Here is a 23383-nt window from a genome sequence, read left to right on the forward strand (position 1 = left end):
ACCCGCTTGCATTTCCATCCGAGGTGGAGAGGCATGTCCTCTGCCCATAAGCCTCGTGTTGAGATTTCAGGCCTGGACCTCAAGCTCCCTGGCACTTGACAGGTGCAGCCTTGTCATTGAACTGCTTGGAATAGTTGTTGCAGAGGCTCTTTGGGCTCCAGCCCAGATCCGGGGTGCAGGTCCGATGAGGGGGTGCTCCCAGTTACCTACTTTTGGAATACCATGAAGAGTGGTACTAAGGCTTTGGCTCCAGTCTGCTGTGAGTTGAAAGGGAAGTAGGGAGGTATTTATGTGGCTCAATTATGAGAAAACACCAGGGACTTAGTGATAAGTAGTTACTTACACGTTTTTACCCATTTCCACCTGGTAATCCTCCTTCAAATGAACAAACCCAAGATTTTTCCATTTACAATTTTTCCCATATAATACATTGAAAGAACAATCTCTTTTTATTTCCCCCAGTGATTTTGTAGGACATTTGAAAAGCGGTCATGTGTTTCATCTGAGTGAGAGAATTCAATATTTTTTGTAACTTTTCCTCTCTGATTCAAAGTTTCTATCTCATTGCCCATTCTCTCCTCAATACAGTCTCCACAGTTTGCTGAAATGTCTCTAAGGTTTGCAGAAAAACAACACTTGAAAAGCTGTCTCCTCTCTCCTTTCCTTTATGCTCTGGGCTGGGTCTGCATCTCCCTTTTGTTTTGAGCTTGGTGCATAGCTGATGTGATAGAGGCTCCACCAGGAGGGATGAGAGTGGGAAGGTGGGGTTCTACATTTTGAAGCTGCCTTAAAACACAAAACCGAAACACCATTAACCGCTGACCCTTTGAAATTAGCAAGTTCAATATGTACTGCAGGCCACCCTGCCTGCTCCTGGCCTGTCTATCTGACCTCCACCCCATCCTGAGTGCCTGTCAGCGTGCATTCATCCTGGTTTTTCTCCTTGTCCTACCCATGCTCCTCTAAGGTCAACTCTCACATCTTCCAATAAAGCATGTCAAAACTTAAATCTACCTCTCCTTCGAAATACCTGCTTGGCATCTACCCAAAAACCCCAGCAAGACTCCTCCACTAGCTTGGGCAAGGGCAACGAGAAGAAAACCATTAAGTCAGTCCAGCCTCAGGTTCAGAGCCCACATGCCAATTGCGTGGTTCTGGGCTGGGCTGTGCATTTCCCATCACTGTCCTGGGGACCTAGCTGAGCTTGCCGGCTTCTGTGCCAAGACCTCACATGCCCTGAGTTCATTCAGATGCTTCGGGAATTCATTCCAACCCATTCAAATCACACAACTATGGTTTCTTATCCCTACCTGGGCTTGCTTTCACAAAGCTTTTTAGGTAGACCCAGGTGTTCCTAAGACCCCATTTTTTTACCTGGCTATGGGAAGAAGTTTTTAAGGAGAAAAAGGCAGAGGACATGGTTCTACTAATAATAGCAAGTGTTCCCTGTTCCTTTATTCACAAAACAAAATAATGCATCTTTACCAATCAGACTTGGGCTTATCCTGGCTCAGATTGTGGGAGTGGAGGATCCTAGACCTCAGTGATTCTGGAACCCTTACGGAACCAGAGAAGCAGGTGCTGCCCAGGTGGGTTGGCCTCCTGAAGAGGCTGGAGTTAAAGCCCAGGTTCAACCCAAACTTAAAGGACCCTGATGCACACAGCAGGTTGGCTTTGTGACTTGAAACCATTGATTTAGCTCCTTAAACCTTAATTGATTTAAACATTCCGGGCTAGCCTATTTCTCTAGGACTGAGGGTTAGTATGGGGTGAAAGTGCTTTGGAGAAACCAAAGGCACCACACAGTTGGAGACAGACCTCCTGGCTCTGGAGTCAGGGTTTCCAAACTGGATGATGCTCCCCTATCCTGCACCTCTAGTACTTGGAGAGTAGCTATTTTATTAGTAACTCAACTTGTAAGTCGCATTTCAAATTTCACATTTTGGAGGCAGATTGTTGGTTCCATTCACCCTTTTGCCTCAAAAATGTAGTGGGAAGTTCACCTGTGACTGCTTGTGCTTGCGTTTTAGTTGTGTTTATGACTTCACTAAAAGGTTTTCTCTGCCTTTTAGGCTACTTCAAGCTGTGTGATTTTAAGTAAAATTAGGTGCCAGTTCCACATGTAAACTGCAGCACTCAGCACTGGGCTGAAAGCAAATCAGCGAGGACCCCTGGGCAGCTTTGTGGAGCAGCCCTGTTTGCAGAGGGAACAACTCGTTGGCCAATTTGAGTACTACCAGTAACACCTGCTTTCAAGATCACAGATGTAAAGTCTTTAACTTCTCTTCCTGCACCCTAGGGGCTCTACCCCTCCTTCCTGGGGGGTGCATGCCTCCAGCAGGGAGTGTTGAACTGAGTCCTCTGGGAATTCCCTTCCTGCTCTTCCCTTTCCCAGCAGAGCTTTCAAAAATGCATATCCCCCTCCTCCCCTCACCCTAATTTCTGGTTCAAGGGGCCTGGGAATTGACACTTTAACAAAGTCGAACCAGTAAGCATCAAATGGAGCCACATTTGGAGACTGTTAAAAAAACATTAAAATTATTCGTGACTCTTGTTAAAGAATGGTAAGACAAACTTTATTCATGGGGGCTACTAATTAAGGTTTTGCAGTGGGGGTTCAACTCCCAATACAAGCAAAAGTGGCAGAGTAGGCTCAGTGGATGGATAATTATTAAGAGGAAACATCAGGTGTAAGGGGAGATTCTGGCTAAATTGGCCTCACAATTAAGGGCAGGCGGAGTGATCAGACATCACCTGGGGGATAGTGGTGGCTGAGGATCGGATATGGAGGGTGAGTGGGCTCTGGCTAAACCAACTTAGCAGTATTCTTGCTAAAAATGAACAACGTGGAGATGCACACGGAAGTCCAAAAGTCAGGGCCTAGTTGACAAGAGTTCAGAGGTGCCTGACCTGAGTTGGTCAAGGAGAGACTTTGTCAGGACCCGGGACAGCGGGGCCGGCCGTTGCCATCAGCCCGGCAGTTCTGGCTCGCGGGCGGGGGCGCAGATCACGCGAGCTGCCGGCAGGGGGCGCGCCCGGGCCCCCGCGCGAGCAGGCTGCCGGGAACCGGAAGTGCGGAGACCCGCTGGAGCCTCGGGCGCCTTGAGGCGTACGCCGTGGGCGGGGCGAGCTCTGAGCGCCCTATCATCGCTAGAATCCGCCTCCTGGACCCTCCCCGAAAGCCAAGAAGCGGGAAGCAGGAAGCCCAGGGTGGAGGAGCGCCGGAACGAGGGCTGGCGGTCGCCGGCGAGGCCCCGTGAAGATGCCGCGGTCTCCCCTCCCCCTCCTGCAGGTTGGCACTGGTCTCGGGGCGCCGGGGCGGCGCGGGGTCCCCGAGAGCAGCTGTGGCCGAGACTCGGGAGCGCTGGCCAGGGCTTCCCGCGAGGCCGCGCCGGGGCGTCCCGGGCCCTCACCAGCCTCAGCGGCTGGGCCACTGACACGAGCCTGTAGGACCCGGGTGCGAGCCCCGGCCGGCTCTTTCAGACATTTTTGTGACATTGTGCAGATTGCTAAGTCTTAGTTCTTTATCTGTAAAATGGGCTTCATAATATCTACCTCATGGTCAAATCAGTGTCTATCTACATCGACCGCAGCGCTGTGCCTGGGCCTGGCGGTTAGCAGTGCTCATTAGATGTGGGAATGACTGTTACCACCTCTTGAATTTTGGCAGAAATGAATATTGGCAAAACTCTGACCTCTGGCTAGATAGGTTAGGATGATGTCCTGCTTATTTTTTTCTTAAGTTGTAAACAGCCATTCTACATGAACAATAAGTGAGCCAGTTATGATTCAGAGAGGAGCGCCTTATTCTTGGCTGACCCTTTTCTAGTCAAACCTCTGCTCCAGTGAGATCCTTTCCACAGAGGAGTCCTGAGCTGCTGTCAGAGTTACTGCCAGGTGGAGGGTAGAGACCTGCTCCTGAGCTTTAGGAGGAGGGGGCTGAGCTGGAGGCTAGTGGGGGTGGGCTGGGGAGCGACAGCCCCTGCTCTCCTGGATTCCACACATCAGGGAGCCAGGCACAGCTGGCCCTGACCCCTGCTTCTGGCTAAATTCTGACCTGCCAGAAGTATTTTTGGATTAAGGAAGGGGGTGTTGGCCAATGAAACCTCGTTGTGAATCAAAATGGCCTTGGGGTTTCCTATAACCACACCAAGATAAAGGGAACGCAAAGTCTGGAGTTGAGAGAGGTGAGGGAAGGATCCTTTGAGAGATGTTTTAAGGGTGGGATAGGCTGGGCACAGTGAGCATCTGGGGGGGGCTCCTTCCTTCCTCCCTCTTGGGAGGGTATTCATCCCTCTCCCATGTTGAATGGCTCAGTGCAGAGGCTACTGGAGGCATTTCTAATTGGGCCTGGCTGCCTGTGAGGGCCCTGGGCCCTGCGGTGGGTACTTGGGCTGCTTCTTCCCTAGCCCCTCGGCCTGTCCACTCAACACCTACCCCTTCATGCCCTGTGAACCCCGAGTCTGAGTCTCCTGGGCCCTTCTCATTGCCCAGCTCACCTCAGGCCTGCCCTGACCAGTGATTGCCTGGAAGTATTCTAGCTTTTTAGAATTCACTGGACTTTGTTCTTTGTAGGAATTAAAGCTGGACTCCCCTTCAGGACAGACCTGCAATTCCTGGTGTGATGAGAGAGTGGGATTTGCTGTCCTGAAGTCACTAAGCTTGGGCCCTGGTCCCTCTTCATGAGAGACTAGAGAGATGGAAGCCTTAGAAGCCGGGACTAAAAAGAGGGTCCTCCCCACATGGATGACAGCCCAGGAGGTTGAAAAGAGGACGACACAGGTGAAGATCCCCAAGAGGAGGAGAACTGCAGTGGTGCCGGCAGCCACAGCAAGGTGGGGCAGCTTCTGGTCAGGGTCCCCCTGGGTAGTCAGCAGTGGGGAGGGACTTGGGACATCAAAGCTGCTGGGGCCAGGCCTTCCAGCTTTGGCAGAACAGTGAGGTGAGGGCGTTTCAGTCCATGGACCTCTAGTCAGCTCTTAGGAGGTACACAGGCTGCAAACGGCAAAGCAAGCTATTCCCTCCAGGACAGGTGCCCACTTTTGCCTCTGTTGGCGAATCACCTCCAGGCCATCACCTCCCAGAGAGCAGCTCCCCATCCTGGGTTACCCACATTAGCCAAGCTCTCAGACACCACTTGTCCACAATGCCAGTCTCTGCACTTGCCACAAAAATTGTGCTCATCCAGTGGGCAAGATGAGTGGACCAGGTGGTCCAGTCTCCCTTTGGGCAGATGTTCAGGACAGCCAGACAACCTGCAGGTTGCAGGGCCGGCCTGAGATCAGAGGCTGTAGGGCAGTTGGTTGAATGTTGGTAACGGGGGTGGGGTGGGGGTGGGGTCTCCAGGCTGCTGGGGAGCAGGGGATGCCCTTGCCTCTCCTGGATGCTGCCCAGGTGTGCCCCATCCCTCTCTGGCTCTCCTTTTTCTAAGTTTTCTTCATGGCCTCCCTTTCTGATCTTCCCAGACCTTCTTTACTGTGTTCATGCATTTGGTGTACAAAGGGGTTCATGTAAGTCTTGGTCCATTTGATCTGCTGGCATCCACTGTGTGTGTCAGTTTGACTCCCCGGAGCTGGCCATTGTGCCCTGTTTCCAGGTTCTTAGGGGACATGGTAAAGGGCAGGAAGCCCCCAGTGTTGCCCCGTGAACCCGTGTAGCCAGTCCTTGGTTACAAGGATGAGGAAGCCAGTTCCCACCCTGGGGAAGCTGCCGCTCTCATCCCTGGAGGGCGGGCCCAGAGACGCGAGGGCTGCTCTCCTTCTCTCCTCCCTGTGACCCTGTGCCCGCCTGTAACTTCGTGCCTTTCTTGCAGACTTCCTGCCACGAGGACTGTGTACTGCATGAATGAGGCTGAAATCGTGGACGTTGCTCTGGGGATCCTGATTGAGGTAAAATCAGCTGTGTCTTTTCTCATAAGCAGAAACTCCTGGCGGCCGAAAGTAGACTAGGCCCTGGTCAGTGCTCATGAAAGAGGGGCCTGCCTGCTGTGGGGGGCCCAGGAGGTGTGCACCTGCCTGGCATGGGGGGCTGGATACCTGGGGGGGTGCGGCTGTGAGAGGGAGAGCCACCCTTTCTGTTTGGGTGACTCTGTGCTGGTGGCATGTGGAGGGGACAGATGTTGTGTTCTCTGAAGGAGCTCAGTTGGGTGAGTTGACTTCTGAGCGCCGCACTTCTGAGCACGACACTGCTGTCTCCTGGCTTCCTGGCCCACCTGAGTCAGATAGACCTTGAGAGCAGACCAGGGACTTTCATATGTTACTGTCCCATTCAGTCCGTGTGATAACCTGCTGACAGCTATTGCATACACTCCTGTCCCCATCTGAGACTCAGGGACCTTCCTTAGTTATAATAAGGGACTTGGTGCCAACAAGTGATTGAGCTGAGGCCCACTCTCAGGTTTTGTGACCTGTGCTCCGTCCCTTCCGTCCCCCTACCTTTCCACATACTTCTGTTTCTCTTTTTACGCCGCTGTTCCTCAGGCCCTGGCTGCTGCCCTCCCAAGCTGTTCCTGATCTCTTCATGGTCTGGAAGGGGCGGCGGGAGGGGAGGTGAAAGTAGGGGCATCTGTGACTGGGGAGCAGGCCCCACTGGTCACACACGCTGGCTTCGTGGTTGCTTCTGGATGTGTTCTGATGCGTTGAGATCACTGACAGACAAACCAGCACGGTAGGGAAGTCAAACCTGTCTGTTTCGCCTGCCTTTTCTTCTACTCAGCAGGACCGAAAACAGGAAAAGCCCTCGGAGCGGCCGCCTCTGGCAGGAGCTGATAAGCCAGAGCTCTCCCCCGCCAGCTCAGCTGAGGACAGAAGTGAGGACGGGGACAGTGGGGACATTGGCCTTCCCCCGGGTTCCCCTCCTCCAGGGCCTGCGAGTTCTGACCCGGCCTGCAGCGGAAGCCCCGGGGAGGATCAAGACGCGTTAAAATACGTCAGGGAGATATTTTTCAGCTAAGGGATAGACTTCCCAGCACATCCTGCTCCGAGCGGCTGAAGGAAGCCGGGTTTCCCCTCTTGGCCGGGAGTGGTAGTGGGGCTGCCCTCAAACTGTGGCTTCTGCTCCCAGCTCCACACCCCCCTGAGCCAGGCAGGTTCATCTTGGAGCAGGAGTGCCTAGATGCTCCAGGCCGTGGGAATTGAGGAATCAAAATGAGCTCCCATTAGAATTCCTCCCTGCACTGTGCCCTCTCCCTGCTCAGAGTGTCTGGAATCCCAACAGTTGTTTTATTCAGTTACCTGGTTCCAGGGAAATGAGGTCATGGTGGTCAAACTTACTGGAACTGAAGAGTCAACTTAATTTTCAAAGAAAAACAAGTATGGCTGCTAAGGACACTGGAATTCTGTGATTTAGTCTCCCTAAGGAGGAAGCCTGTTTAAATATAGCTTCCATCACGAGGCAGTCAGTCAGTCTGTGAGCCCTCGCTCGTCCAGCCCTGAAGGCAGACATCCTGCCACAGTGTGGGGCTCCGCTTGGGAGCCTGAGGCTCAGTGCACAGATTGGGAAGCCTCCTGACCAAACAAAGCTGCTACCTTTCTTCCACTTGGTGCCCTTGGCCTTGGTCCAGAGGCAGTTGGAAAGCAAGAGTGGGACAGGAGCCCAAAGGAGATGCTAAGGACAAGACATCACACCGGAGTCCATGTTTCTGTCTCTGTATTCAGTGTGGCTTTTGACAGGCATAGAGTGAGGTGATCACTTGCTGTACGGGTTTTCCTGTAGGTGGATGCTGAAAAATACACACAGTTCCCCGGTACGTGAGTTGTGCGTGTATCCTTTCCGGTTTAGGGGTGCAGAGGGAGGGGCTGCAGCATTTACATGGATGTAGAGCCGTTCAGTCCCGGTCACCTTCCTCTCCTGACTGGAGATCTGGCGTATTTGGCTCATCTGTCAGCTGACCCCTGTCTGGCTACAGGCCCAGGAGCCTTTCCAGGGGAACCTTCAAAGCCACCAAGGCTGCTCTTTGTGTCCATGTGTTCTCTGTCTTTGGTGAGTCCCTCAGATCACTCCTGGGCCTCTGGGAGTGGTTTCAGGGGTGAGGGGCTCACCGTGTCCCCCCTCGGATGGTGAAGGGGCGCTTACTAACCAGAACCCCCAGGGTCACCGAGGTCTTCCTTCATAAACCTTCACTGGGTTCCAGTCTGGCATTTGGCAACTCCTTCTGGAACTCTGGCCCCATGACAGGAAGCCTAATCTCCCCATTGTTCTGAGGATAAAGCACGGATGGCTTGCTCAGATCAGTTAATTAAGGCAGAAATTCTCATGACAATGAGCTGCGTGGTTTTAGGGTGTCCTTAGGAACTTTGGGAGTCCCGAAGGACAGACATCTACTCTAAGAAGCCGGAGGTGCCCTGGACGCCCTTGCTGCCTCTTGGCCTCCTTGACGCTGGGTACCCCACCCACTCCGCGGTGGGTCCCGTCTGCTAGAACTTGAGGTCCGCATTAGCTGTGAAACAGAGTGGCTGAGAAGATGTCCCAGCCCAGGAATTCTCTGGCATCTTCTCTGAACGTAGTTCAAACCGAGCGCTTGCGATTGTGGCAGCCTTTAGTCAGAACCAGCAGCTCTCGAGCCTGCTCTTGTCCTTTGCCCTGTGAGGGAACACAGCTGTGGCCATAAGCAAGAGGATGAGTAAGGCCTGGGCGACTCCCAGAGCTAGAAACCCAGGCCCTGGCAGGGAGAGCCTGATCCACTTCCACGTGTAGGTGAGGAAGAGGCCCAGGCCGCTGGCCAGCAGCACAGAGGACGTGGCCAGGAAGCCCACCGCCAGCCTCCACTCCCCCTCGTTGCTGTTGCACCAGGCCAGAAGGAGGGGCAGGGGGACAAAGAGGGCGAGGACCAGGGCCCCATACACGCCCAGCCTGGCCAGGGCCAGGCCAACGCGAGGCACCCCCAGGGCCTCCAGCTCAGGGAACTGGTGGCACTGTAGGGCGCCAATGTCCTCATTCCAGAGGCAGAAATTGTAGAAGCCAATCCTGAGGTCGGGCAGGTCAGTGAGGTTGCCGGCCTTCCAGAGGAGAGCGTAGAACAGTAGGAAGATGACCACGACCGTGAGCACCACGATGCCCAGGAACAGCAGCTGGCTACTCCACCTTGACCTTAGGCTGCTCATCTTCTCCTCCCAGGGCCGCCTTCCTCGGTGCCTGTGGGAAGTCACACTAGTGAGTGTCCTGCTCTCCCTTTCTCCCTCCTGGTTTCTTCTCAAACTTGTGTCTCCTTTGGGAATTCCGTAAAAACCTGTGGCAAACGCCCTTCGAAACAACCAAACCCCAAACAAGAAATCTGAGATGACCACCAGGCGGGAGCCACTGGATAAGTCCTCAGCTGCCTCTCTGGGCTGAATTCAGGAGGAAAGGCTCTCCTGGCAGCTCTGAGTGCCTGGAATGTTGTAACCCTTTGGCCAGAGGCTTTGCTGAGGCTTAAGCACCACAGGCCATTGGAAACATTGTGAGGGGGTTTCTTGGATCCCTACTGAGGGTGGGTTTGACTAGGGTGCGGGAGAGGCTCACTGTTACTGGTGCTTGGAGGTGGAGGGAGCGGCTGAAGGCCTGGGACCTGAGGTCCTCAGGGTGGCTGTCCCTAGCACCACTGGGTGACCTGTAAGAATGACCATGGCTTGACCACGTGCCAGTCAACCCAGAACTTCTGAGGCTGGGGCCAGGCGCTAGTGTGTTCTAGAAGCTGTATCCTTTATTCTAATGTGAGCCAGTCTGGAGGACCAGCGCTAGACCTCTCTGAGTTTACCTGCCCTACTCTGGGTCAAGACGAGATGCCGCCTGGTGATGAAATAACATCGTAAGACACATTACTTTTAAAACATCTACATTTTTCCCCCCCTGACAACAGTAATACATGTTAGAGAAATATTGGGAAATATTTATAAAAAGAAAAAAATATAAAAATAACCTTTTATTCTACCACATACACAGAACCACTGTTCATTTTCTAATGGTTTTTCCTATGTGCTGGTGTGTTTTTAAATAGTCATACCATGGAACATAATGCTTTTCTTACTGAATATTGTAAACATTTTTCAGAGCTGTTATATATTCAAAAACGTGTAATGGCTGCATGATGTTTCATGTCATAGATTTATCCATTTCACTGTTTGTTCCCTTTGTCACCATTATAAGTGATAATCAAGGAGATGCTGGTATGATTCTTGTTTGGAATCTGATTTTTTCTTTAGGCTTAATATTTAAACTTACAGTCAAGGAATATTTTTAAGTGGTCTACAGAAAACTTGCTTACTGTATTCCCTCCATAGTGTATGGTATATATCGTATGTACCTGCCTCATCATTTTGGAAAAACCTTTTCACTGAATTTTTAATCAGAGGACATCTCCAAATTGGCCTCTAAAATAGTAGTCTGCATACTATGCCTTTGCATTTATAAATTTTCCAGTATGGAGCAAAACAGTCACATCCTGAAGTGCCTGGGAACATGGGTGGAACACGGAGGGTGTCTGCTCAGTACCCCAGGCCAGGGCTGCCAGTGGTATGGGCAGCAAAGGGACTGGTGGCCGTCAGTGGCCTGGAGTTCAGCTTCTCAAGGGAGCCTGGAGAGGAGTAGCCCCTCCCCTTCCCAAAGCTGGCTGGAGGGTCTGCTGGACCTCACCCCACGTTTGTTCTGCATGTGGGAAAACAGCACAGTGTGAGGAACAGGATGTGGGACAGGCTGAGGGAGAGGGTGAGGTCTCAGTCCGTTTGGGCTGATAGCAAATTATTGTGGTTTGGGAAGCTCGTAAACAATAGAAACATTTCAGTTCTGGAGGCTGTTAAGTCCAAAATCAAGGCGCTGGCTGACTGGGTCTGTGGCGGTCAGCTGTCTGCTGTGTCTCCACATGGTGGAAGGGACAAGGGAGCTCTCTGGGGCCTCTTTTTTAAGGGCACTGATCCCATTAATGAGGGCTCTCGTCCTACTCTCCTAAAGGCCCCACTTCCAAATACTGTTACGATTTCTGGGGGGACAGACATTCAGTCTGCAGCAGGGAGCTTCATTCAAAGGACCCAAGCCAGTGTGAATAATGAGAAGAAGGATTTAAGCGACCCCTTCGGCAGAGACCGGGGGACGTTGCCTGGAGTTGAGGCAGGGGCCTGTTAGAACAGAAACAGACCCTCTGAACCCGTGCTGCCACCACCTACCCACGTCTCCTAGGGGCCGGGTCAGAGGAGGCCCTGGGGGCTGCTCCTCAGCAGCACTTACTGGTCAAAATCTTTGGAGCCTGAATTTGTGAAAACCCGAGAGGCTGAAGGCCCCTGTTTGAATGTAGTTAGTAAATTCCTGGAGCAGTGATGCTACAGAAAGATTTATCAGGTATAACAAAGGAGTTTTCAGTCCACATGTTACTAGACTGCTATGTTGAGAAGTTTTAACTAGTCTGGCCCACAGGATGAGAAAAATTCCTGACAGGAGTGTAATGTGTATGGTTTTGCATATTAACAAATGTTTATAAAAGCCTGTATCTGCGTTTTTAGTGGATTTAGGTTTTTCAGGGTGTAGGATGGATTTCCAGGGCTGGAACCCTGATTTATACCATTATGCTATAGGAAATAAGGTTTCATTTGCCTCCACGATCTAGGAACCAAAATGTTGGGAGTTGGGGTGACTTTGTATAAATATTCTCTCTTCTTTTTCAAGCCTGTTACACTTGTGGCTAAAAAAAAAATCGTTATTATTAAGCTTAATTCTAAAAGATTCCTGGGGGTTCTCAGAAGAGATGGCATGAGCCCCTTAAGCCGCAGCACCCCAGGCACCCTTTGTTTCTGACTTCCTCTTTTCTCTCAACTGGCCTTTTGGAGGTTTTCAATAGGAAATGAAACAAAATGAACCTGGAGCTGAGAAGCCTGTGAGCAGGCACCTGGAGGAGATGGTAGTCCCTGGTTTCCTCTATGCACTTAGAACGCAGTCCCACCTCCTGTGCCTGATCCTGGAGGCACACTACCATCTGGTGCGACTTAGAGCTTGAACTTGGGTTCTCTAGTGAGGCCCTGCTCCCTTTGGTCTTCCACTCTTGCTTCTCCTAGTCCAGCACCTGCTCAGACTGTGCCTGTTCCAAATATTTGTTTGGTAAACTCTGTGGCACTCTTCTCCTCTGCCTTCCTGAGAGCCTGCTCTGGTTTTTTGTTTTGTTTTGTTTTGGCTTTTAATAATCCTAGTAATCACATTCTCACCACAATGAGCTTTTTAATTCCCTTTGATGATAAGCCTGTGCTTCCTTCAGAGGGCAGAAGGGGAGACTGTTGAGTCACTGTTGCTGTTTTTAGGTGAAATTTTCCATTTATAATAATGTAATGCATGCTGGTTGTAGAAAACTGGAAAAATACATGAAAGCATGGAGACAAGACTAAGAATCATCCATTACTTCAGGTCCTAGAAATAATCACTCAACGACCCATTTCCTTCTATACACAGCTGGTATCACATAAACATATGTTTGTACTCCACTTTGTAAACATAAGCATAGCATTAGTATTTCCCTATGTCACTGGAAATGTTTCTTAGACACTATTTTTAATGGCTACATACAGCTGTACCATCATGTATGGTATATATATTATATTTTATGACACTTTTGTAATGTTATAAATTTGCCATGGTGACTACGTTTGTGAATCACTATCCTTCCACCGGTGGTTTAAGAGAATCGTCCTCCCTGTTTGAATATTCTTGTCTTTCCATCTTTGATAATGAAAAATGACACAGCATTGCTGTTTCTTTTTAACAAGAAAAGTTTAATGTTTTTCAAGTGTTTGTTGACCATCTCTGTTTTTACTCTTGGGGAGTGCTGTCAGTTCCCTTTTTTTTCCCTTGTTAACATTTTCAGTTACAGTTTTTGTTTGTCCATGTGTATGAGCTCTTTACAAATAAAGGCTGCTAGCCTTTTGCCATCATAATGGTTGTCATAGAGCATAACCCTTTTGCGGCAGTAGGGGCTCTGGACCAAAACACAGATCTGGACTCCAAGCCAGTGTGTGGCTTAACCTGTGTCACCAGAGAGCACAGGGCAGCAGATTCCCAATTAGAGAAACAGAAGGAAAAACATTCTCAGACTGAGGCAGTTTGCTTGTTGGTTTTCGTTTTATGGTTAAGCACCTCTGAAGTTCTCTCACTGATAGGATGGTGGCTGATAGAGGCACAAACATCATAGCCTAATCTTCTAAATTATGTTCCTGTCACTTTCATGTTAACAGAGTGAAACTTTCATGAGGTTGTGTCTGAGGGAGGATCAGAGCTCTGGCAGACTGATGCACTGAAAATCCCTCTGGCTGCCCATGCCTTGAGTCCAAGACACTTGGCGGGCAGAGAGCTTTCCCCAGCATAGGTCTTCCTGTCCCTTGACTGTAAGGAACACTTAAGAAGGGCTGACTGAGCAGGCAGCTGGTTCTTGCCACTTAGTTACCTCTGATGGCTGAAGTCCCACCATTTGCCCTCTTGAGTGTCAGAGTCACAACGGACTTTACAGACTGCCCATCGTACCTTTGTTCCTGTACGTAGAGGTTTGTAGCTCCAACCTCCAGCTCCCAAGCACTTCTTTCTTACATGCTAAAATATGTCAGCTTAATCATTATGTAACTGTTCTATACAAATATTGATCATACACTTATTTATAACTTCTAATTTGTCACCATTCTAATCATGGCTTCACATATTACATTTTCATCTTATCCCAACTTTTGAGATCCCCACAAAACTCCCTTCTCTACATTGACTTATACAAAACCAACCAAAAAAAAAAAAAACCACCTCTTCCTGTTTTTTGAATGCATTCTTCCTGCCTGAATGTCTAATGATATTCAGTAACAATACTTTATACACAGCAGGGGCTTATTTAGTTTCTCTCCATTTCCCAAGTTCATTGCCTGAACCTTTGTCAGGAGGGTAACCTCAAAGAGCACCGACCTTGCCCCACCTCTCCTGTCAGATGACCGCCCGTCCACCCTCTGCAGAAATTCTGTCATTCATGAAGTGTGTAGTAAGCCCTTCTGTGCGCCCAGTGGAGAGGAATGTGAGTGCCCGTAGAGTGTCCCCTTCAGTGGAGCTCCCCCTCCAGGAGGGTGGGGACTCGGCTCTGGAACATCTGAATTCCTCCACCAGTGAAGAACACAGCGTGCTCTTCCCCATGGGGGTGAACATGTTCTGGAGCTTCTTACCGAGGGTGACTCTCGCAGCCAGGGTGCCCTCTTTCCACGGACAACATTAACAATAACTTGGCAATCTCCCTGCTTCTTGGAGCACAGGATTCCTCAGTGCCGTTAGTGCCCGTGTCTCCTCTGGGACCTCTTCTCCCATTATCCTTGCTCTCCACTCCCTCCCTCAGCTTCTGCACGTTGGCTTCTTGAGCATTTTCCAGAAACTTAAGGCATGCTCAGGACTTGGTACTTGGAATTCCCCGCCTGGAATGCTCTTCCATTTATCACGTCTGCCTCCCTTGGGGCTCTGCTCAGATGTCCCTTTCTCAGTGAGGCCGTCCCCGGTTGGCATTTTAGACTGTAACAGCCCCTCCACAGCACTCCCTGTCCCCTTTCCTGCTCTCCCTCTGTAGCATTTTGCACCATCCAACATTCTACATACTGTTTATTGCCTTCCCCCTACAGCCCCCAGTAGGATGTACACTCCACGAGGGCAGGGATTTTTGTCCGTTACGCATTGTTTTGTGTCTGTGGCTGTCTGTCTCTGTCATCTGTCCATCAGAATCTTTCTTTAACTGTTACATCACCAACACCCAGGGCCACCTTGCCCATCGTGGGCACTCAGGAAATATCCGCCGATGACCCACGAATGGCTGCGTGAGCATCAGCTGTGGCACGGAGAGCTTCTTAAACACCGCCCTATTTTTTTGGCCTACTTTGTCTGTCCCGGTTCTCCTCCATCTGATCCTTTTCTGTTTATTTTTATTCTTACCATTTCCTAAATGGAAGTTTCCTCAGGGTTATCCCCTCTTTCTCAGATATGTATGTGAACCTGTAGCTTCAGGGGCTGGCCGCTTTGAGAGCACTGGTGAGAACGGACTCTAGCTGTGGAGACAGCTGAGGTTGAGGGGCCACAGCTCCTCCTGACCCCCCACCTCCCTGCCCCCAACCTGGTGCCACCCGGAGCAGTCACTGCCACGGCCTTGAGAACTGCCTGGTAAACTTGGATGTTATCATTTTGCTGCTGTCAGACACTACACATTTTGCAAGTTTCATGGAATAGAAGCTCAAAGGAGAAAACAAGTAGGATATTAGGTTGTTATCAGCTACAAATTCATCTCCCGGCCTTTCTTTTCCTTAATGATGTAAGAAAGCCATAGGGGACCTCAGAGGGCAGGACTTGCTTTAAGAAGTCTTTTTGATCACTGGAAGGCGTCTAAGAAGGAATCTAATTTGATTGAGGGCTTGTTCATAACCAAATACTGACCTCAGAATCTTTTTGAGCATTGACTTTGTGCCGTGCCAGGCCCTGTGCTAAGCACTTGGTGAGTATTATTTAGTTCTCAGAACAACCCTATGAGAGCAGACTTACTGTTTATTTTCTCCATTTTCCAGAGAAGAAAACAGGCTTAGCGAGGCTCAGTAACTTCCCCAAGGTCACACAGCCGGTGGCTGGTGAGCCCTGTCTGGCAGGATGCTGAAATCACTGTAAGAACCTGAGCAAATGCCTCCTGAGGCTAACCCTTCCCATGCCTTATCCCCTTTGATCTTCACAACAGTATGATGTGCACAGACTTCACATCATTCTCATCTTGCATGGTGGTGACGGTGTGGAGTAGTGGTTCTGAGCATAGGCTGTGAAGCTGTGTGTCCTGGTGGTTCTGAACATAGACTGTGAAGCTGTGTGGGTTCAGATTCCAGCCCTGCCATTTACCAGCTACATGACCTTAGTTGCTGAATGTTTCTCTGACTCATTTTCTTATCTGCAAAATGGGTATGGTAACAGAACTTGTTCTGTAGATGTTATGGAAATTAAGTGAGGTAATTTATGTAGAGCATGTGGAACATTACTAAGTATTATTTAAATTACTATTATTAGAGAGAGGAAACTGAAGCTCAGAGAAGTGAAATTCTGGGGGAGACAAGTAGTGCTGGAGTTCATGAACTGAGCTTCACGGGAGGACCTGAACTCCAGGAAGCTGGCCTTGCTGGTGTCTGGCACTGATGACTCCAGGATGGTGTTAGGGAGGTGTGTTAAGAACGGGGACCTTAGGGCCAGGCCGCCTGGGTTCAGGTCTGGCCACTGTTCTGTCGCTCACAGCCGCGTGATCTTGGGTATGTCACAAGTTTGCCCGTCCTACATCCTCACCTGTAACCCATCTGCCTCCTGTTCCTGGGACTGTTGTAAGACTGGAGTGAGTTAATTTGATCTGTGTACATGGACTGGTGCCTGCTGTGACGTGGCTGATGAAGCTGTGGTTTGGGGAGAAGGGGGAGAAGAGGGAAGGAGCAAGGTCAAGGCGGAGGGGCGGGACTGCAGCATAAATGGGCAGAGAAGTGAAGCCCAGGGAAGAAAACATTAGCAGAATAAAGCCAGGGAAATAGAATCCGATGGAGAAGAGAGCCCAGTGGGATGCTGACTTGTCAGTGGAAGGCACCAGCCCTGATGAAAATCTCTCTGGCTGAACACAGTTAGGATGAGTGTGTTCATGGTCTGGGTGTGGCTCCTGACGAAAATAAAAAGGGAAGAAGAAAGGGAAATGTGTCATATCCTTTGGCAGAAATATGAGCCCAGGTTCTTTAAAAACGGGGCCACGATGTGTTTGGGTGGTGGCAGCAGCCCCAGTGGCAGAGAGCCCCATGGACGCCAGGCCAGCGCCACCTGTTTATGGGACGCGTGATGTTTTGATTTACTTAATTTTTCCATGTAAATAAAAACAGCTTTGCCAGCAGAAACATGACTACACCATGAGACTGCAGTATAGAGGCAGAGCACCGTCTCCCCATCTCCACATCCAGCAAGCTACTGAAATAGCTGGAAATGCTGTCTCAGCGGCTCCGTTAATATTAACTTGCTGTTTGTTCAGTTGTTTTGTTGCTTATTAACCCCTGCTAGCAAGTAGGTGGTCCAGTTGGGAACAAAGGTCAAACAAAATTTAGGCGAGGGGAAAAAGCCCTTAAAAACAAGAAATTGCGTGCACCTTGGGACCCATCCTCGTTTGGTTTTTATTGGTGGGACTTCACAGTGCAGTTTACAGGAGGCTAAGAGTCACAGGATGCAAAGCCGACTCTGAAGACAAGTAACAGTGCCAGAAACTAGTGACTGCCTTTGGCTGTGACTCTTGACTGTCCTGCCCCCGCCCCTCTCCTGCCCTGCCCCCTTCTACTGACCAGGCCAGGGTTTCATCTTGTGACTCCAGTAATGACACATTTTGGCTGATGCACTGAGTCACAGGCCCCGGGGAATCAGTAACGTGCAGGGCAAACCAGGGGCCTGGCCTGCCTTCGTTGAGCTTGCGCTCTAGCTGGGGATGCAAACACCAAATGTGTATTTTTAGAAAGATAATTATAATTTTTGAAGAGTTTTGGGAAGCAAATAAACAGGATGACATGAAGGAGAGAACCTGGTAGGAGTCTCAGTTAGAGGGTCAGGGAAGGCCTGTCTGCCAAGGAGATATTTGATTTGAGGCCTGAGGGATGTGAAAGAGCCAGGAAGAGAGCCTTCCAGAAGACACTGCAGTGGTTATAAATTCCTGTTTGGGAGAGGAACAGACCTGGGGCAGGTGGCAGCCCAGCGACTGAGGGGAGGGGACAGGACGAAGTTGGACTGGTGAGTGGACCCAGGTCCTTGAGGGCCTTGAAGGCCAGGTTTGGATTATTTCCTAACCAAATGCTTTGTTAGCTCAGGCCTCTGCTCCTCCAAACCTAAGGCACTAGGTCCCAGGTGGCGGTGCTGGGAGTGCAGAGGGTTTCTGGGCTGGGAGAGAGGAGCGGCGCCCAGCCCTGCTGTAAACCTACTGAAGGTAGTTGCCCCCAGCGTCACTAAGTGTATATATATATATATACGGACAGCCACTAAGACTTAAGCCTTCGATTTTGCAGAAGGTGTCTTGAGAATTGGATGGAAGAGGGGCTAAGTCTTCCAGGACTTCACCCTCACACTCACACAAGAGGATGCTATTCTCACCTGAGAGTTTGTAATGCATATGAAATGGCTTCTTAACACATACAAAATAACTCAAAGAAAGTGAATCAGAGACAGAGTAGCAGATGCTACGGGCCTCCCCCTTCATCCCTCAGAAAGCGAATCTCCCTGGTCACTCTTGGTGGGGCGCTAACCGTGGCCTTTCGCTTCCTGGTGGGCGGCATGCTGCGGGAAAGGGCCGAGGTGGCTACTCCTTTGCATTCTCTGCTCTGCCAGGGTCTTTGCTGTTAGAACCCCCACCTCCCTACTGCTGCCAAGTGGACAAAAAGGTCTGTGTCCTGACAAAAGTGCTGGGGATCTGGGGATCCCCTCCCAAAGTCTACTGAAGTCTAGGTTTGGGCTGATAAAGTTAATTCTTGTATCGGGACCCACAAAATGGAGGTGGTCCCAGTGGCCCGACCCAGGTCACAGCTGTAAACCCAGGTCAGCCTGCATGAAAAACAAGTCAAGGAAACCTGACATACACCAACCACAATCCTCCAGCAGCTTTAGTCATCTCACCTTCCCTAGAAAACAGGACCTGCTGGCTTATAAGGCATCCCCACCTCCTAGCTAGCTAGTCCTGCCCTGTTTCTGAGTTACCTCTTCTCATGCTCTATGAGGCTCGCTCTTACCCAGAATCCCTGGGAAGGGTGCTCTGCTGCTTGTGAGGCGCTGTGCTCCCCGGACCCGGGGACTATTTTCCCTTGAATGAGGGAATGAGTAAGTTACTAAACTGTTTCAGTTTTGTCATTTGACAGGGTTGAGAAAGCTGAGGCCGTGTGAGCCTAGGGGTACAGAATAAAGCCATGCAAAATCCCAGTTTCTATGAGAACAGACTGTCTGTGTCTTTAAAGATTAAACTTCCTAAGATATTTGTTATATTAATTAATTCACTTTAAGATGCAATTCACTTGAAGATGTATTTCACTTTAAGAGGCCTAAGGCAGACTAGAGTCACTGAATCAAGTACCTATTTGATTTATGAATGAGCAAGATTGCTCTGAACTTAAAAGCAAATTGAAACTACAAAGAAAATAATTGTGCAGATTTAACTATTTAAAATATACATTTCTATACAACAAAAACAAAATTAAAAGTTATTGAGCATGGAAAATATCTGTACCAAATATGAAATGATTAATGTACCTAATATAAAAAGTGTTTATGCAAATAGATAAGAAAAACATTAACCCCATAAAAATGGACGAGGCATATGAAGAGGTATTTCACATAAGAAGGAATGCAAAATAGTTAACTATAAAAAACTCTTTTTTCCTTATCTGTACCCTACACCAAATGTGCGAGGGTTTTTCCCCACCAAGGAATTCTCTGTGACACCTGGATATCCTACAATTTAACTTAATTCTAACATTATCTACCTAGAGATAGCGTCAGATCCCACGATTAAGGGCTCAGTCCCACAAGCTGAGTGCCACCTCCCCTGATCCCCCAGTGCCAATCCTGTCTAAGGTGTCGCTTGTGCTTCTGACCAGCCAGCTGAAATTTGGAGTTTCCTGTGACCCCGCTCCTTGGGTTTGATTGATTTGCTAGAGCAGCTCACAGAGCTCAGAAAAACAGTTTACTGACTAGAATACTGGTTTATTATAAAAGTATACAACTCAGGAAGAGCCAAATGGAAGATGCATAGGGCAAAGGATGGTGGGGGAAAGGGTCGTGGAGCTTTCATGCCCACCCTAGGCCTGTCACTCCCCCACCCCCAGCACCTCCACTTGTTCACCAACCCAGAAGCTCTTGAACTCTGTACTGTAGGGGCTTTTGTGGAGGTTTGCACGGTTGATTGAATCACTGGCCATTGGTGATTGAACTCAGTTTCCAGCCACTCACCTCCCTGGAGGTTGGGGGTGGGGCTGAAAGTTCCAACCCTCTAATGACGTGGTTGTTTCCCCTGGCAACCAGCCGCCATCCCTAGGGACTTTCCAAAAGTCCAGTTGTTAACATAAACTCAGAGGTGGCTGAAAGGGGCTTGTAATGATTAAAAAAGACACCTTTGCCTCTATTGTCACTTAGGACTAATTCCAAGGGTTTTAGGAGCTCTGTGACAGAAATGAGGATAAAGACTAAACATACATTTCTTATTATAAATCCTATATCACATCAACTAACATGAAAAAAGTCTATACCTTCTGTAAAGTAATCAAAGATATGCCAAGTAAATAACCTATGAGTTTTCCTATCAGAACTGCAGGTAAAAACACTTGATACCAAGAGTGCAGTAAAACTGGCATTTTCATACAATGATGTTGGCTGTGAAAACTTTCTGGGAGGCAATATGGCAAAAGGCACTAAACCCCCTAAAAATCATCATATCTTTTGGCCAAGTAATTCCACTTATGAATCTACCTTAAGGCAGCAATCAGAAATGCAGTTGATGATTTATGTACAGGAATGTTCATCACAGTATTACTTTGGCAAAAAATGAGAAGCAACTTGAATGCCCAACATTAGGATTAAATTATGACATATCAAGATAGTAAAACTCTATGCAGCTTTTAGAAAAACCAGATCTACAGTCACACTATATAGTGTGACTGCAAGAAAGAGACTAAATAAAATAAATGTTCTAAAATGTTAATGTTAGCCCTGGTATCTCTGGGCTTTATGGGCGAGTGTTCTTTTTGCATTAAAAATATGTCCAGAATCATGTGTTCTGTTTACATAAAAGTGAAATTTGGTAAACAGTCTTAGTAGTTAGATAAAGCAGAGGGGTAGCCAGAAAGAGTACTGAGAAAGGGGACTGTGCAGAATCAAAAGGAGAATGTCATATGAACTGATTCTTGGATTTGGGACTTTGGGAGAGATGAGGTTTAGGAAGAAGATTCTGGAAAATGTACTTCAGTTGTCATGAGCGAGGAAGGAAAGACAGAATCACATGTATGCTTCTATTTATCTTTTCCCAAAGAAGCCTTTGATTTTACAGGTGAAGAAGCTACACTGGAAATTATTAGGGAAACAGCCCATATTAAAAAAACATCTTTTAAGATCTGCACCAACAGAACTAAAATCCTACCATGAATTTCCATCAAGGTGTGAGAAGCAATATAGTCCCATAACATAGGGTCTGAAAAGCTCCTAGACCCTGCTGTCTTCTGAGTCAAGAACACAGTTCCTTCTGACAGTCCTAACCCCCAGTGCGTATTTTAAGGACAAGTGTTTCTGTAACTACCTTTGAGTAACAGTTTAGCTACCGCGAGTCAGTGATCTGCTTTTGTTTGGCCGCCTATTTCTTCATATGCATACAGGTGCAAAACGCAAAACCCTGCTGCCCGTGGTTCTCCCCTGCATTACTAACCAGTTATCCTGGCACTACCTCACCATCTTTGAGGCCAGAGGCACACAGGGTGATGCTGAAGGGAGGAGAGGGGAGGACAGCAGGGCACACGGGAGTGGGTCATACCTGGGGGTGGGGGTCCCAGAGCCTGACTTCCAGTCCTTTCCCTGAGCCCATTATTGCTAGAATGCAGTCTGAGAGGAAAACAAACCTGTCTTACAGAGGGGCAGGCGTCGGGGAGCTGTGGGGCATGCAGGGTAGGTACTTACAAAAAAGAAGATGCAGAACCCGCAAAACACTCATAGAGGAGGAGCAGGGAATCAGGTTCGGTTGATCTGTCTTTCTTGCTGGCTTCCTAATAATGTCAGGCTCCAGAATCAAGGCGGGTGGAGAGGGGAACAGCAGCTCGATGCAGCCCTGAGCTTATGACCGGCTGGCAGGCGCAGTAAACAGCTCTCTGAACTTTGGCACATTTCTGCTGATGACACCACCCCCTGATTTCACTTTCATTTCTTGCCGGTGGCCCATGACTTTTCAGAAAGAAAGAATGTAAACAACATTGTTGTTTACCAAACCCAGTACTTTACCCACACCTGAACCAACCAACCAGTAGACTCAAAGAGCCAGGTAAGTGTCTTGATTATTTCATGCAACAATTCCAGGAAGGAGACTGGCTAAGACATTCTCAAAGCTCTTAATATTTTACACCAAGATAAACACAATCTAGAATCTCACTCAGAAGGGACCTTTAAGAGCATCTGGTCCAAGATCCCAGAACCAAGGTCACCCCTTGGGAAGCAGTTATACCACCTGTCCCCTCCTTCTCAGAAATCAGCTTTGTAGGATGACTGGGTGTCTCTGGACACAAAACCCTGTCTTCTTAGTGTTCTCACCAGTGTGTTCAGGCCCTGCATGAGCAGCTGGAACATCTCTTCTTTCAAAATAAGGGCAGAATGGAGCTTTTATTTTTGTAATTCTAGGGGCACCCTGCTAGAGTTTAAAAATTGCTTTCTGTGCTCACATGACCAGCTGGAAATTCCAATTTGGGGTTAAGCTTGGTTAAGTCAGTAGACAACTACCTAGTAATGTTGCTGAATCCTTCGGGGTTCCTCTTCCCCTCCCCATCCTTCCCCTAGAGGAGGAGTTCTTTGAACTGCTACATTCCACACACACCACATACCACCCCCCTTTGTAGTTCTTTTAAACTCAAACCCTAGAGAGAGGTGATGGGGTCTGATAGAAAGGAAGAACAGAAGCTTTGGGATCAGGGGGGCTCTGACAGATCAGCAAGTTCTTTAACCTCTCTGAGCATCAGTTTCTCACCTGCAAAATGGAAACAATACCTACTTTGCATGGCTGTTGTGGAGACTGGGAATAATGCATGAAAGTTCTTAGTACAGTACTGGGCACACAGTGATGATAGCTATTATCATTGAAAGCACGATTTCTAAGTATTTAGTCAGCTTTCACAGTAATGCCTTCAATGCAGAGATAAAATTAATTTTTTGGTACTGTCATGAACTAGTCACCCTGAAAACTGCACACTGGTGAATGAACTGACACACTGGAAGAGAGATACGAGTATACACATTTAAAAAATTATTTGAAGTTAGAATGCACAGTTTTTAAAGAGTCAATTCTTTGAAGTTTGTTATGGGAAACAGCAGTCCCATACTGTCCTCTTCTCCAGGGTAAGCACCTCACCTGTTTTAGCTGATTGTTTAGAATTTACCTCTGTTCTATAAGTAACATGCTTATCATGGTACTTCTTGATTTTTCAGTTTCAGGAGTAATCTTTTGACTCAGCTATAGAAGGGGAAGATTTCGCTTTTTCCTTCCTGACTTGTTCCACAAGTTTAAGTCCTAATTCCCTCTTCCTTCCAAACTGGTTGTTTTGTTTAAATATTGTACTCAGTGTCTACAGTTTTTTAACTATGTAAATACCATGTACAGTAGCTGAGCCATGTATAAAATTATGATTTCTTTTCTTTTCCTGCATAATTT

At 48.6% G+C, this 23383-nt stretch overlaps 2 protein-coding genes and 1 long non-coding RNA gene across 4 annotated transcripts in view; 2 read left to right on the forward strand and 1 right to left on the reverse strand.

Moving 5' to 3' along the window:
- The first annotated feature begins 3135 nt into the window (after window positions 1–3135).
- Window positions 3136–9132, forward strand: CYREN (cell cycle regulator of NHEJ). 2 transcript variants are annotated; one of them, XM_010947512.3, is made up of 4 exons: window positions 3136–3292; window positions 4576–4835; window positions 5813–5888; window positions 6715–9132. In XM_010947512.3, the coding sequence occupies exons 2-4, from the start codon at window positions 4699–4701 to the stop codon at window positions 6949–6951; spliced, it is 450 nt and encodes a 149-aa protein (XP_010945814.1). In that variant the 5' UTR covers window positions 3136–3292; window positions 4576–4698; the 3' UTR covers window positions 6952–9132. The 2 variants fall into 2 exon arrangements, with proteins under 2 accessions (XP_010945814.1, XP_045366994.1); XM_045511038.2 differs by having other exon boundaries at window positions 6718–9132.
- Window positions 7631–9101, reverse strand: TMEM140 (transmembrane protein 140). Its single transcript, XM_010947511.2, has one exon. It carries the CDS (start codon window positions 9099–9101, stop codon window positions 8541–8543), a length of 561 nt encoding a protein of 186 aa, XP_010945813.1. The 3' UTR covers window positions 7631–8540.
- Window positions 9133–21888: 12756 nt separating the features above from the next.
- LOC141578132 (uncharacterized) overlaps window positions 21889–23383 on the forward strand; it is a 45031-nt gene continuing 43536 nt past the window's right edge. Inside the window, exon 1 of the long non-coding RNA XR_012508077.1 lies at window positions 21889–22006. This is a non-coding gene — a long non-coding RNA (uncharacterized LOC141578132). The remainder of the gene's footprint in view (window positions 22007–23383) is intronic.

This window comes from Camelus bactrianus, chromosome 7 (genome assembly GCF_048773025.1).
Source record: "Camelus bactrianus isolate YW-2024 breed Bactrian camel chromosome 7, ASM4877302v1, whole genome shotgun sequence".
Taxonomy (NCBI): Eukaryota; Metazoa; Chordata; class Mammalia; order Artiodactyla; family Camelidae; genus Camelus; species Camelus bactrianus.